Genomic DNA, 15,389 nt, shown 5'->3' with positions numbered 1-15,389 from the left:
GAGTGGCTTATAAGAATTTTAAAATTTTGGTTATGTATTAAATAGGTGAATGTTTATAAAAATTCTGTCACTAAGTTGTTGCAATTTGCTTGTTTTGCTAGTTTGTGAGCTTAAATTGATGGACATATCATTGGTGTAGCTTTGAAAGTGAGCATCTAAAATTTACAGGTATAAGCAACATAATATTTCAATATCTTTAATAGGCTCTTTGCTTTCTTAGGTTCTTCTAGGGTTGAAGAGTTCAAATTATCTACTAAAATATGAGAAACGAGGTTTAAGTTAAATATTTTCATCTTGAGCTCTCTCATACATACCATTTTTTCTTCTCTACACAGTAATATTTTGGATTCCTTTTAAATATTTTAATTTTGGTAGAGTTGTTATATCATTTCTATTGTCATTTTAACCTGTGTTACATTAAACAACCTCCATGTTTCCTAGAAGACTATATCACCTTTCTATTTACTCAGGTTCTTTTCTTGATATTGATTGGTTTGATTCATTCTCAATTTCACCATTTTTGTTAGAGGTGATAGAAAGTGACTTTTTTCCCTTTCTCAATGCCTCTTTGAAAATAGATAGGCCATAGTTGCTTCTGTAGGGAATTTTGACAAGGCAAAAGTTTAGAAATAAGGATGGTGTGTCCTCTACTTGTATTTTGGTCTGTTAGACTAAGGTCATCTGACTGACAGTTCTGGTCTCCTAGGAAAGCTTTTCCTCTCTCAGTACTTTAAAAATCACAGAAGTAAGTTTCAATTGATGTTTAGTTCATTGTTCCTTTTGAAGTATCTTTTTTATTGACTTATAGTGGATGATTACTGATTTAGGTCCAGTAGTCTGTGATGTCTTTATAGGAAATACCAGAAATGTTCCAGATTCTGCCCTATGGTTCTTAAAATGCTTGATCAACAGACATTTGTATTGATATTTATGATGGTTCATACTGAATGTCAACTCAGTTGGGTTGAAGGATGAAAAGTGTTGATCCTGGGTGTGTCTGTGAGGGTGTTGCCAAAGGAGATTAACATTTGAGTCAGTAGGCTGGGAAAGGCAGACCCACCCTTAATCTGGGTGGTCATCATTTAATCAACTGCCAGCCCAGCCAGGATATAAAGCAGGCAGAAAAACATGAAAAGGCTAAATTGACTTAGCCTCCCAGCCTACCTGCTTCTCCCATGCTGGATGCTTCCTGTTCTCGAACATTGAACTCCAAGTTCTTCGGCTTTGGGACTGGGACTGGTTTCCTTGCTCCTCAGCTTGCAAACAGCCTATTGTGGGACCTTATGATTGTGTGAGTTAACACTCCTTAATAAACTTCCCTATATATCTATCTGTCTTATTAGTTCTGTTTCTCTAGAGAACCAAGACTAATATAATATGTGAGTCATGGGCAGAGTTGCAAATGACACCTCTGGCTTTATCAACATATGTCCTAAATTCCACATAATGAGTTTGGTGATTGTTTTAGGATATACTGTATGAATTCAGTACGCCAAGCCATTTCTTCCTCTTTCCATTTTGTTCTCTTTTATTTCTTTCTCCAAAAAAAAAAAAAAAAAAAAAAGATGAAAACTTTACCTGAAGTTTTGAGGGAAAGTTACCTGTAGTTCTTACTCTCCTAAACAACTAATTTCATTTTTATTTATTACTTTCTTTGTTCATATGTATGAATGCTTCCTGTGATTAAAGTAATATTTTATGTGATTGAAATTACAGAGAAAGTTTATAAATCATAACATTAGAAATAAGTCCTGAGACTCATGAAAAACGTACTGTGGGAATAGAAAGAGCAGGATGAACATTAGAAATGTGAGCAATATTAGTCCTAGCTAGTTTGTCAAATTTCAAAAATAAGATTGTTCAAATTATTTTAAGATGAAGGGTTTTGAGATATCTAGAATTTACCCTATCATTTGCCTTTGGGGTTTTTAATCTCTTTGGGTGGAATTAAATAATGCCTAATATACTTTTGCCTTGTTCATGGAATATTAAAAAGAATGTGATTTAGATGGTAAAGATCATGCTTGAGATTTTCCTATCATTTATTGGCCCTGTGATCAAGATAACACTCTTTTCCTTTATGCGCTTCAATGGGAATAAAAATTGTTAAATCACAGAATATTTGAAGGATTAATTTTAAAATGCCAATGTTGGATTTACATACCATGCAAATGTCTGTAATTACATAGAGGCATGGGTAACTAACATGATAACTAATTGTATCTTTTTTGTGACTGTGGTTATCCTTACTGTAACAATGTCCTTTTGTATAAATTTTGATAGTTTGATACATTGGACAGGTTGTGTACCTGACTCCAAGTTCCTGTGAGGAAATTAGGCTCCAGAGTGCTTGTCCATGATCACTCACTGATGAGTGACAAGGCGGTGCCAATGTATTTTTATTTCTATTTGAGTGTCCATTTTTGATAGGTCATACCATAGCCATTTAGCAGCATGTTGAAACTTTTAAGCAGCATTTAAAATTTCCTTTGTCTGAACCAGAAATCACATCAACAGCATAACATTACTTGTTTTTGATTATAAAAATAACACTTGAAAAATAAAAGTATAAAGAAGAAAATGTAAAAACCAGATTATTATTTTCCTGTAGTGGAAGCAACTGTGAATGTATTGCCTCCTAATCTTTTCTTCTCATCACATGGTTATTTTCACTTACTCTAACATGAATATTTTTCATTGTCTATCTTACTACCTTTCCTAGTCAAGTTTTAAAGTAATACGGACACACACACACACACACACACATATAAAAAATAAATTAGCATCTTTTTTGTTTTATTGTTGCCCAGGCTGGAGAGCAATGGCACGATCTCGTCTCACCACAACCTCTGCCTCCTGGATTCCAGCAATTCTCCTGCCTCAGCCTCCCGAGTAGCTGGGATTACAGGCATGCACCAACATGCCTGGCTAATTTTTTGTATTTTAGTAGAGACAGGGTTTCTCCATATTGATCAGGCTAGTCTCGAACTCCCGACCTCAGGTGATCCTCCCACCAAATAACTTCTTAAAAAAAGATCAAAATACTCAACTATATTTTGCAAGCCAAAGAGTTATCTTGCAGAAGAAGTAGGCATTAGCAGATTCAGTTATTAAATTCCTACTTATGGTTTGCTTGGAGAGGATAATATATACAGTGTCCTCAGCAGTCAGTGTGGTGTGGTGCGAATAACACAGACTTTGCATTCGGGCTGACCTGACTGAATCCTGGTCCTACTTCTTGCTAACTGCATGACGTTGGACAATCACTTAACTTCTCTGCCTTTGGTTTCCTATTTTTAAAATGGGATGAATGATGCCTACCGTTAAGGGCTGCTTTTGGATTAGAGACAACAAATATAACTAAAGTGCCTGACCTGGTGCCTGGATGTGTTAGGCATAGGATAAGTGATAGTCAGAAGAAACCTGAGGCCTTAGGCTTACAAGACTGAAGTAATTTTGTAAAAATTAAAGGCGACCATGTTATAGCCATAATTAACTAAGTAATGTGTCTTCGAAATATTTATTTGCATAATTTGCCATTTTCCCTTTCTCTTGCAAATATATTACTGCCCAAAGAGGAATGGAAAATGACGAAAAAGTGACTGTCTTGAGATGCTTTCTGCCATGGTAGGCCATGGTCCAGGCTACAGTGTTTACCTCATTTCGAGAAGGTCCAAAGCATCATGGGCCTGGAATAGGTCTTAGAGATTCACTGATGAGTTCCCAAGGAACATGCACAATCCAGGGCAAGAGATTCAATTCAGAAAAAGCAAAAACCTTTTCACCACACTTTTTAAAAAAATTCAGAATGAAGGTAGCTTCAGTGAACCCTATTGTGGGTGGCAGGAGTTGGGGTCAGGGGTATAAATTCTGAAAACTTGAGTTGTTTTATTGAACATACAAATGTCAGTGAGAAAATTGAAAAGGTATTTATTTTAGCCAGTAAGAGGTTAATACCTGACTGTGTCTGCAGAAAAGCAATATTGAGGCAACTTTTAAATCTTTATTTCCAAAGAAGATGAGAAAGTTAGAGGAAATCACTCATGTCTGATCTAGAAAGAATTAGAGACATAGACGTATCCCAAATAAGAATACTAGTAAGGCATTTGTTTCCTTTATAAGAACTTGCCTAATACCATATTTATATCACTTACAAATGCCTTACTAGTATGTAAGTGATATAAGTATGGTATTAGGCAAGTTCTTATAAAGGAAACAGGACAATATCTCTAAGAAATGATATGTAAGTGGGTCTCACAGGATGAATAGAAATTCAGCAGCAAGGATAACTGCCTTCCAGGCCCAGTTAACTGTATATGTAAGACAACAGTGGATTATGGAGAGCATGAGGAAGGGGTGTGGGTGGAGAGTGAGCTTAGAGCCACTGCACTAGCACTAAGTTTGAATTATGGAAAAGACAGCAACATTTTAATTTTCATTCCAGAGAAATGTTGAAAATGTTATGTAATGAGTAAAAGCAAAAAGAATAGCAGAACCAGTCAATCAATGTAAGATAATTTTTTAAACACAGAAAAGACACTTAAATGTGCCTTTGCCTATGAAGGAGTGAAGGACATGCCATCCCAAAATGTGTCAGATTGGTATATTGATTATTTAGAGGTGAAAACTTTGGAGAAATTGGAGTCTCGTGAGGCTGTGTGGACGGGATGCCTTCCTGAGCTAGGAGCTCCTGTATACAGAAGAGACACTGAATGAAATTGCCAAGATGATGGTGTATGTCCCCAAGGAGGAACAACTCTTTTCTTCCCGGGACTGCAAGCGTATTTCCCAGAGGATTAACTATTTCCCGTCATGAAGGCTAGACGAAGACTTCCTGGAGCTGCCTTTCTTCCACTAACAGGACCCTGGGAGGCCTGTAGGAGCACCCTGTTTGGGACTGTGAGGTGCTTGAAGGGGTGTGGACTGGCATCCAGCTGTCACTAAATACAACTGGTGTGTAAAAGGCAGGCCTTACATTCCTTAGGAGCAGAGCCAATCCTTTTTTTTTTTTTTTTTTTTTTGGAGGTCTCACTGAGATAGGAATTTGGATCACTGGATTCAAAGAAACAGAGCCAATTCTTAAGATCACTTGGTGCCTTAAAGACACGCATTCCAAAGTGGAATGTGGTTGAAGGAAGTGGGCCAGGTGGTTGAAGAAAGCCATGTGGGAGCTCAACAAATGAAGGGCTTATTATGACGCTGCAAATGGTCTCCTTAGCATCTCAGCTCTTCTGCAAGGAAGAGCTTGGGTGTTAGACCTCAGAGGCTGTAGGGTCCTTGGGTTACAGAGCAGGGGAGAATGAAGTTCTGTGACCCAGGGGTGAAGAGTACACTCTAGGTTTGCGGGCTGGTGGTACTACCAGAGGAAAGCCAAGCTGCTTCTGTTGTGAGCAGATCAGCAAAGAGCCTCAGGCTGAAGGGAAAAGTGCAGAGAGGAAGATATTTTACAAATCAGGTCAGTTTAGGCCAAGACTTATGCTCTACAGATTTTGAGGGGGGTGGGGGAACTTTTTAAAAACAGTTAGGGGTCTTGACAAGTTGTACGTAAAGATTAAAATTTTCTATTTTTCTAAAAAAAAAAAAATTAAAGGACATGGTTTGTCTTTTCCTGCATGCAGCAAGCGATCAAGATTCCTCTGGGAGGGGCACCCTCTCCATACCAAGGTGAGAAAACAGCGCTTATCACCCGAGACTTGGAATTGGAGACTGCAGTGGACCCAAATAAACATATTTACCTTATCTTCCATCTGTTTTACAGATGCCACACCATGTATCTCCAGTGACTCCCCTAGAAAATTTACTTCCTCTAGCCCGATTTTCCTTGTCCTGTCATTTTCCTCATACTTATCACTCTGTGCCAAAAAATGTATAAAAGCATCTTGCTTTGGCCACTTCTTTGGACTTCACTTACTTGTAAAGATCCCCATGTACATGTAAAACTAATAAAATTTGTAGACTTTTCTCTTGTTAATCTGCCTGGTGTCAGTTTGGCTGCCAGAGCCAGCTGAAGAGCCTACTAAGAGCTAAAAGGGGGTTGGAGGTGTTCTATTCTCCCCTACACAAAAACTGGAGCAGTGTCTTATTCCAGTCCAACTAGTTGGCCAGTACTTCAAAGGAGAGTGAACTCCATCACCCCACATCAGAAATCTGTCAGCATAATAAGTAACCTGATTGATAAAACATCTAAACCATTTGCCATGACTTGTTCTGTAAAGTGTTTAAAATCCATTATGTCCCAAACCACTGATTCTCTCCAAGTTTCCATTATTCACCACTGATTTGCTTAAAGATTGCTTTTCAGAGAGAAGTTTATAGAAGTGGCAAAAAATACATGTCTATTTATATAAACCAATATAAATATTATATACATATATCTTTAAAATTAGTGATAAGAGACACTTTGGTCGCAGATCAGAGAGGAAATAAGTAAACAGAAAAGTTGAAAACCTAAAACTCATGCTATTCTTATTACTTTATTTTCTCATAATTATTTTCTGATGTTTCCCTTTACTGTAAGCACTAGATGAGGAGCCAGGAAGCCAGGATTCTAGCCCCAGCCGTATCACTTTCTACATATTGCCTCATCTCAGACAGATCCCTTTACTTCTCTAGCCCTTGGTTTCCTGATCTCTAAAATGAAAGGATTTTCAAATAGGTTCCGCAGGATATAGCAGAGATGCTTCAAGGGCCACTCTGGAAGATGAAGGGAGGCCTCCTACCAACCTTTCCCCTTCAGACAGAGCAGCTTCGCTTTTATTTGTATTATAAGTTGGGGCTGTTACAAGATTTTTTTTTAACAAAAGGATTCTGTCACTTTTTAAAAGTTTGAAAATCACTGAGCTAAATGTTCCATAAGGGCCTATCCAGCTCAGAAAACCATTTTCATAGCTGTAGAATGGGGATAACAATAGTTCCTTCTCTTAGGTTTCTGAGGGGTAAACGAGATTACATGTAGAACAGGGCATAGAATGTAGGAAGCATTCAGTGTGTTAGCCGTTAGTCTCTGCCACCCCTTCCCCCAGCAGGTCCCACACAACTAAGACTGCATTTCCTGTGACTGTGTACTTCAGAGTATGAAATGATGGCCTGAAAAATTGCCTGATCCGTCTGCTTTATATCAACAACACCATAAAAACGTCTTGGACATGTTCTCTGTGAATTTTTAATATAGTTTATTTCTAGTTTTTGTACTTTGCCTTTTTCTCTCACAATTGAGTTTTCTTCTTTCATATCAGATTTTTAAAATAATTATGATAATGCATTTTTGAAAGTTAATGTGTTGGTGTGTTCCAGACTTGTCAGCTCGTGGGAAAGGGACATCAGCGTCCACCCGCTAACCCTGCCCTCTGCAACCTGCTTGGAGCTGCTGTTGATATTATCAAAGAGCAATGCCAATCTGCCTTCATCCCTTCGCCATATGAATTCCTTTCAGGTGAGCAATGGCTTCTTTTCTAGGCTGTGATTTCTCAGTTTTACTTGGAATTATTTTTTAAGGAGCCTCTCTTTCACAGGAGATAGCCCGTGGAATTCCCTAGTTTCAAATAATAACAAGCATAATGCATGTATTGCTTTGTCTATCTGTTTTTTGTTTGTTTGTTTGTTTTTTTGGAGGCAGAGACTCTCTCTGTTGCCCAGGCTGGAGTGAAGTGGTGCAATCTCGGCTCACAGCAGCCTCCACCTCCCAAGTTTAAGCAATTCTCATGCCTCAGCCTCCCGAGTAGCTGGGACTACAGGTGCATGCCACCACACCTGGCTAAATTTTTGTATTTTTAGTAGAGACAGGGTTTCACTGTGTTGCCCAGGCTGGTCTCGAACTCCTGAGCTCAGGCAATCTGCGTGCCTCAGCCTCCCAAAGTGCTGGGATTACTGGCATGAGCCACCGCATCCGGCCTTTGTCTATCTCTTTTTAAATAAACGAACAAACAGATGCTCAGAATTGACTAGGTAATTGTCTAGTTGTGGCAGAACTCACAGCTGTATAACTCCAGGCTTTGCTCTCCAGCTCCCATCTTGCCTCTGGGAAATGGCAAGAAGATCAGGTAGACACTTGTGAATGCCACCTCCCTTCTCCCAAGTTTGCAGGAGACCCAGGAATCTGGGTCATTATTAGTGGCTTTGCTGCTGTTAGCCTGAAGTCAAATTGCCAAATGGATGTTTAACAGGATTGGTCTATTTAACAGGGTTCTACTTTCTGAGCCATTTCCCTCTCTCTCCTTAGCCCTCTCCCTTATCACTTCCCTACTGCCCTTGATATTTATTTGTTCTCCTAGTCTAACTCAGTTCTGCAAATGTAGACTGGCCAGCAAGATGACCAACAGGAAGACCCCCCGCCTCCCTCACAGTCAGCTAATTGTCAAATGAGTGTCAAATGAGAATTAAATGTTAACTTGTGGCTTAAGTTGTGGCCCTATCACTACTATATGTAATTGCACATATCTGCGACTCTTGACAATGGGAAAATACGAGCCCTCGGATGCTGGTGGGAATACAACGTATGTTGCTGAGAAATAAATAAACATGGGTTGTTTCTACTTCTGAAGGGTTGTTAATGTATCCTAAGAAAACTTCAGGAGCATTGTATATTGCTTTGTACCTCTGTTATGTGGTAAAATAAGATGTGGATTTTCCTGTGAATCATACCTCAAGAAATGGAGAGAAAAAAACTGCTCCAATCTTATTTACATTCATCTCCTCTTGGAAATCTGTTACATGGATTGTCTCTGTGATGCTCTTCCTCTTTCTGAGCCTCAGGCACTCATAGAGTACAGTCTTTGGTCTTAGCATGCCTATTTATATTTGCTGCCCGTTGGTCAACTCCAATCCTGGTGTCTCAAAGGACCTTAAAGAACATCTTCTCATTTTGTAGGAGAGGAAATTGAGATCTGGAGCAATGGATTGAATTGGCCAGGAAATACTCAGTGGGTCAGAGACCAAACTGGACTCACTCACCAGGATTACTCCATCTGCCACCAACTGCAGTGCCCACTAAGGTCCTGGGGGTGGAGTGAGTGTGAGTGGTGGGTGGAGGCAGGTTATTAGATCTGCCTTGGAATGTCCACAGCCTCCCCTTATTTTGCAGTAGTTTGTATTTATTTTATTTATTCATACACTGCCTTAAACCAGATATGATTTAAAATTCTGTATATCCATACTTCTTTAAGTTCTGCTTATGGGATTGAATAATGCAAAAGTTTGTATATGCCCACAAATGTTCATGGAGGGAGAGACAAGAAACTTAACAGTGGTTATCTTTGAGGAGTGAAGCTGAAAAACAATAATTTTTTATTTCACTCCTTCCCTCATGTACTGTTTGAAATTTGCATGCCATGGGTGAGTGGGCAGCAAGAGAAATGACTCTGACTTAAAGGATTTTACGGCATATTGGGGGAAATAGGACAGTCATCCATGGATGATTTAACTTGAGAGGAATTTTATTACAAAGTAGCCTCAACACAAGTCTTAAAGAAATTAAAAGTAAAAGAGTAATCTAAACCAAATATGGGAGGTTTGGGAGGAAGACCAATCTATATTTCTTCCCTGTGAGACCCAGGAGGCCTTGCCCCCTTTAAGGATGTCATTTCAATCTCATGGAAACACAGGTGCATGAAGCCTGGCCTGCAATTGGCGGCATTAGTGTGGTCTTAGCACCTTTAATTAGAGGAGCTCTTAGAGTGGTCTGAATGTTAATTACTCAATGCCCTTTTCTATTGGTGATTGTACTTCATGTGGTTTTAGTCGCTTTTCTGAATATCATTGTCAGAAACACACATGCTTTTCCAGTTTCACAGATAGAGAGAAACTTGACAGAATCTTATGAACTGGTTTGGTCCCTGCTGTCACCCCTGGAAAGATGTATTCTTATTAGGAACATACCAGGAATCATCTTCCCTACCCAGGTCTTCACTCCAAGATAAAGGATCAGTGAAAATGGGAAAGTGTGTGTCAGGATTAGAAAGAGATGCTCTGCTTTTTCATCTTTGTACCACCCACTTCATCATTTATTATAATGGCGAGGAATGGGGCTTCTAATTTTGCCTGTGTTTAGGATTTTTTTTAAATTGGAAATTCACTTTCATGCACATTTTTTAAGAGCTATATTGGCAAGAGCTATAAAATAGCAGAATGACACTTGTTAAAGTTATCTTTACATTTCCAATTCTCTTACTTTTCTGGCTGAGTCACTGTGAGCAGTGCTTCTTTTTCTGTAAAGCTGTCATTTTAGGATTCACTTGGTGCTCCTGCTTGAGCTGTTATCACTGCTGAATCCCAAAAAGAAGAGTTTATCTTATTAATTAAAACAACATAATATGAAATTCTAACTTCTTAAATTACACTGTAACATTTCTCTCAGGCCAACAGGGATCTCTTTTGGTGGTTTTGTTATAAATATAGCTTCCACTCTGTTATAGTACCTTACTATTTCTAATGTGATTATAAGCCAACAAAATATAGGATTTGATTGAGATTCACTGACATATTGCTAAGCATATACTAAGTTGTTGCAGTGGTGCCAAGAAGATGGATGGACTTATCATTCCTTATCATGTCGCTTCCTGCTTAAAATTCTTCCATGGAATCCTGTTGCAATGAAAATAAAATCCAAACTCCTTATCTTGGCCAATAAGGCCGGGGAACATCTTGGCCCTGCCTCCCTTTCTGACCTCATCTCCGACTCTCTCACTGTCACTCTGCTCCAGGCACACTGGCTCTATCTCCCTGTCCTTATCACGAGCTGGTTCTGGCTGTAGGATCTGTGGACTGGCTGTTTTCCCTGCTACTGGGAGAATACTCTGCACCAGGTCTTTGCATGGCCACCTGCTTCTTGTCATTCAGGTCTCAGTTCAGGTATCCCCTCTGAGGAGAGGCCCAACCTGACCCCCCTTCTTCACATCACCATTACTCTGTAACCTTACCTTGTTTAATTTTATTCATAGCACTTTCCACTATTTGATCTTGTTCATTTATTTGTTCGTCTTTTTCCTCTACTAAAATATGTGTTGACTGAATGAATGGGGGAATGTCTGTTTTTGTTCAATATTGTGCCAACAGAACTTAGTATAGTGCCTGGATGTAGGAAGAAGTTAATAAATATTGGATGGCTGGCCAGATGGCTGGATGGGTGGATGAAGGTACAGTTAAAATGCAGATGGACACAGCCATGTGACATTCTAGAAATCTAAAAGACTGAGCTGGGTTACACAGAGGTATGTACAGTATACACTCAGGGCAGAAGCAGCAGCCCTTTCTCTGCTGGGGCAGTGCTAGACTCAACAGATAAGGTCTGGATTTAAGATATGTCAGCAAAGTTGAGCACAGATGGATATCCACATTGAAACTGCAACCTGGTGTTTTGTACAAATGAGAAAAACTCGAAGAAGAGTTCAGCCCTTAGAAAGAGCTGGCAGGATTCAGATAAGCAAAGTGATCAATATATAGGATGGGACTCTCTGGGTACTGGAGACCACAGTACCACAGTAGGGAATATGGGAATGATGCCCAGGCTTTTGTGCCAGAAACCAAGGCAGTAGGCATTAGAGGTGCAGAGGTGTCCTCTGGAGGAGGCAAGTTGCAGCCTGTTGACGTCATTGCCGTTGCTAGTTTATTTCACTCTGTGTGCTTCAGAACTCTGGGGTTAGGTGGCACAAGGCCATTTCTATACCCATCTTGCTGGGCAGCAACCAGCTCTTAACCTGAAGTCCTGCAATGGCAGCTTTAAGTATAGGTAAGATGTCTGGAAGGTAGAACCTTAAAAGCAATCAGGTTGGAACTGGGACTGGGCAAGAGCTGCTGGTTTTAATGGCAACTATGTATTTTTCCTAGAATCCTGGCCTATTGTAACTAGAAGGAATAACTAGTCTAATAATCTTATTTTTATAGATAAGGAAACACATACCCAAGAATGTTAAGTTGATATTGGAGACTGAAATTCTGATTTCTTAGTTGTGCTTTTTGTGCTACAGAGACATGTTGACTTCTCTTTGGGTAGAGAGGGGATTTTTCTATACTTAGCATTTCTCTGCTCCAAAGTAGCTCACACCTGTAATACCAGCACTTTGGGGGCTGAAGCAGGAGGATCACTAGAGCCTAGGAGTTCAGGTCCACCCTGGGCAACATAATGAGACGCCATCTATGTAAAAAATTAAAAAATTAACAGATGTGCTGGCATATGCCTGTAGCTCCAGCTACTCAGAAGGCTGAAGTAGGAGGATTGCTTGAGCCCTGGAGGTCAATCCTGCAGTGAGCCATGATTGCACCACTGCACTGCAGCTTGGGTGAGAGTGAGACCCTATCTCAAAAAAAAAAAATTAGATATTAATAATCAGATAATAATATAAATTATAATAGCTAATTTTTTTTTAGTTCTTTCTGTTTTCCAGGTACCGTTCTCAGTGATTTGTACTTAGTAGCTCATTTCATTTTCATGACACCTCCATAAGGAAGGTATATTATTATTTACATTTTGCAGGTAGAGAATCTGAGCACAGGTGCACAACATTCCCAAGCTCACACAGCTAATAAGTAGAGGAACATGAAGTACAAGGCCTGGCTCAAGAACCCCTATTCTTAACCACTAAATAATGTTAACCTCTTTTAATAAGGTTGGTTAAACAAAGTAAGATGTTTTTAAGTGGCATGACTTGTCAGCCCCTTGCATGTGCTTAAGGGGTAGTGTGATCCTCCTAGTTGAGGAATATAGTAAACATTATTTCCCAAATGTACTTGATAGCAGGGAGACTTTTTCTAGGGGCATTTTATGGGATTAATGTTTGCAGAATACAAATGGGGAGACACCGTTCTATCTCTAAAGACCCTTATGTACATTCTTAGTGGCAGCCTTCCTTACCTCCACAAGAAGTAGTGCTGCAGTTTTAGAGGCTGATTGTCAGGAGGATACCATCTCTTTCTTTTGAGACTAGATGGTCGTCCTTTTGGTCAGGGCCTCTTTGGTCAGAATGGCACAGTAGGAACAAGATCTGCCTTTGGCATTCCTTGGTACACACTGAATCAAGCCTGAGGCCCAGAAGTCCCCTGGCTGAGCATTGCTTTCCCACCTTGTACCTGTTCCCAGTTCTATTTCAACTGGCACTCATCCACTCTGTACACTGCATACCAAAGTAGTAACGTGGCAAAGGGTTCTACTGGTAGATTAAGCCCTCTGGCTAAACTCTGCCTCTCCCCTAACTTAAGGATTGACTCTCACTGAGAATGCTCCAGAAGAGTCTTCCTTGGAAAATATACTCAAATATACTCAAGGATAAGGAAGGAGTGTTTCATAGCCTTGGTCCCTGAGTGGAGGAAACCCTTCCTGTTTATTCCCACATCTTACCTCATTAACTCCAGCTCCAACCAGCTGCTCCAGGCTATCTAAATGGTATGGATAGAATTTTTAAGGACATAGCCCCAGGTTAATGACAGAATTCTAAACAATTTTAGATGTTTTCACAAACACTTGCCTTTTTCAGATCCTTGCAATTCCTATTTTGTTTATTCTTAATTTTTATGGGTACATAGTAGGTATATATATTTATGGGTTACATGAGATATTTTGATACAGGCATACAATGCATAACAAGCACATCAGGGTAAATATGGTATCTGTCACCTCAAGCATTTATGCTTTGTGTTACAAACAATCCACTTATACTCTTTTAGTTATTTTTAAATGTACAATTAAATTACTCTTTACTATAGTCATCCTGTTGTGCTAGCAAATATTAGATCTTATTCTTTCTTTTTTTTTTTTATCCGTTAGTCATCCCCACTTCCCCCATCCCTCCACTACTCTTCCCAGCCTTTGGTAACCATCTTTCTACTCTCTGTCTCCATGAATTCAGTTGTTTTAATGTTTAGATCCCACAAGTAAGTGAGAACATGCAAAGTTTGTCTTTCTGTGCCTGGCTTATTTCACTTAACATAATGACCTCCAGTTCCATCCATGTTGTTGGAGATGACAAGATCTCATTGAGTTTTATGGCTGACAAGTATTCCATTGTGTGTATGTGCCACATTTTCTTTATTCATTCATCTGTTGATGGACACTTTGGTTGCTTCCAAATCTTGGCTCTCGTAAATAGTTTTGCAATAAACATGGGAGTGCAGATATCTCTTTGATATACTGATTTCTTTTCTTTTGGGTACCAACCTAGGAGTGGGATTCCTGGATTGTGTGGTAGTTCTTGAACTCCTGACCTCAAGTGATCCACCTGTCTCGGCCTCCCAAAGTGCTGGGATTATAGCTGTAAGCCACTGTGCCCAGCTGGTAGTTCTATTTTTTGTTTTTTGAGGAACCTCCAAACTGTTCTTCATAATGGTTGTACTAATTTACATTCCCACCAACAGTGTATGAGAGTTCCCTTTTCTCCACCTCCTTGCCAGCATTTGTTAGCCTGTCTTTTGGATAAAAGCCACTTTAACTGGTGTGAGATGATATCCTATTATAGTTTTGATTTGCATTTCTCTGATGATCAATGATGTTAAGCACCTTTTCATATACTTGTTTGCCAATTGTGTATATTCTTTTGAGAAATATCTACTCATATCTTTTGCCCATTTTTTAATCAGTTGATTAGATATTTTCCTATAGAGTTGTTTGAGCTCCATATGTATTCTGGTTATTAATCTCTTGTCAGATTGGTAGTGTGCAAATGTATCGTTCCATTCTGTGAGTTGTCTCTTCACTTTGTTGATTGTTTCCTTTGCTATGCAGAAACTTTTAATTTGATGTGATCTCATTTGTCCCATTTTACTTTAGTTACCTGTGCTTGTGGGATATTACTCAAGAAATCTTTGCCCAATTCAATGTCCTAGAGTTTCCCCAATGTTTTCTTACAGTAATTTTATAGTTTGAGGTCTTAGATTTAAGTTTTTAATCCATTTTTATTTGATTTTTGTATATGGTTAGAGATACGGGTCTAGTTTCATTCTTCTGCATATGGATATCCAGTTTTCTCAGAACCATTTATTGAAGAGACTGTCTTTCCCCCACTGTATGTTCTTGGCACTTTTGTAAAAAATGAGTTCACTGTAGATGTATGGATTTGTTTCTGGGTTCTCTATTATATTCCATTGGTCTGTGTGTCTGGTTTTATGCTGTACCATGCTGTTTTGGTTACTATAGCTTTGTAGTATAATTTGAAGTGAGGTAATGTGATTCCTCCAGTTTTGTTCTTTTTACTCAGGATGGCTTTGGCTATTGTGGGTCTTTTATGGTTCCATATAACTTTTAAGATTTTTTTTTCTATTTCTGTGAAGAATGTCATTGTTTAGGCAGTGATTGCATTGAATCTGTAGATTGCTTTGAGTATTGTGGACATTTTAACAATATTGATTCTTCCAGTCCATGAACATGGAATATCTTTCCATTTTTTTGTGTCTTCTTCAATTTCTTG

General features: G+C 39.1%; 1 protein-coding gene across 5 annotated transcripts in view; it reads left to right on the top strand.

The window, feature by feature from the left end:
* Positions 1-15,389, top strand: part of UBE3D (ubiquitin protein ligase E3D) — a 174,893-nt gene that overhangs the window by 100,732 nt on the left and 58,772 nt on the right. For 3 of the 5 annotated variants that reach the window (XM_055391459.2, XM_055391460.2, XM_055391461.2), the window contains 2 exons: positions 5,619-5,664; positions 7,294-7,432. The exons of 1 other annotated variant lie outside the window; for it this stretch is intronic. In XM_055391459.2, the coding sequence (XP_055247434.1) occupies positions 5,619-5,664; positions 7,294-7,432 (185 nt within the window). The remainder of the gene's footprint in view (positions 1-5,618; positions 5,665-7,293; positions 7,433-15,389) is intronic. One more of the 5 variants, XM_004044335.5, reaches the window with a different exon arrangement.

This window comes from Gorilla gorilla, chromosome 5, assembly GCF_029281585.2.
Source record: "Gorilla gorilla gorilla isolate KB3781 chromosome 5, NHGRI_mGorGor1-v2.1_pri, whole genome shotgun sequence".
NCBI classification, from domain to species: domain Eukaryota; kingdom Metazoa; phylum Chordata; class Mammalia; order Primates; family Hominidae; genus Gorilla; species Gorilla gorilla.
This window is presented reverse-complemented; position numbering and strand designations above follow the sequence as displayed.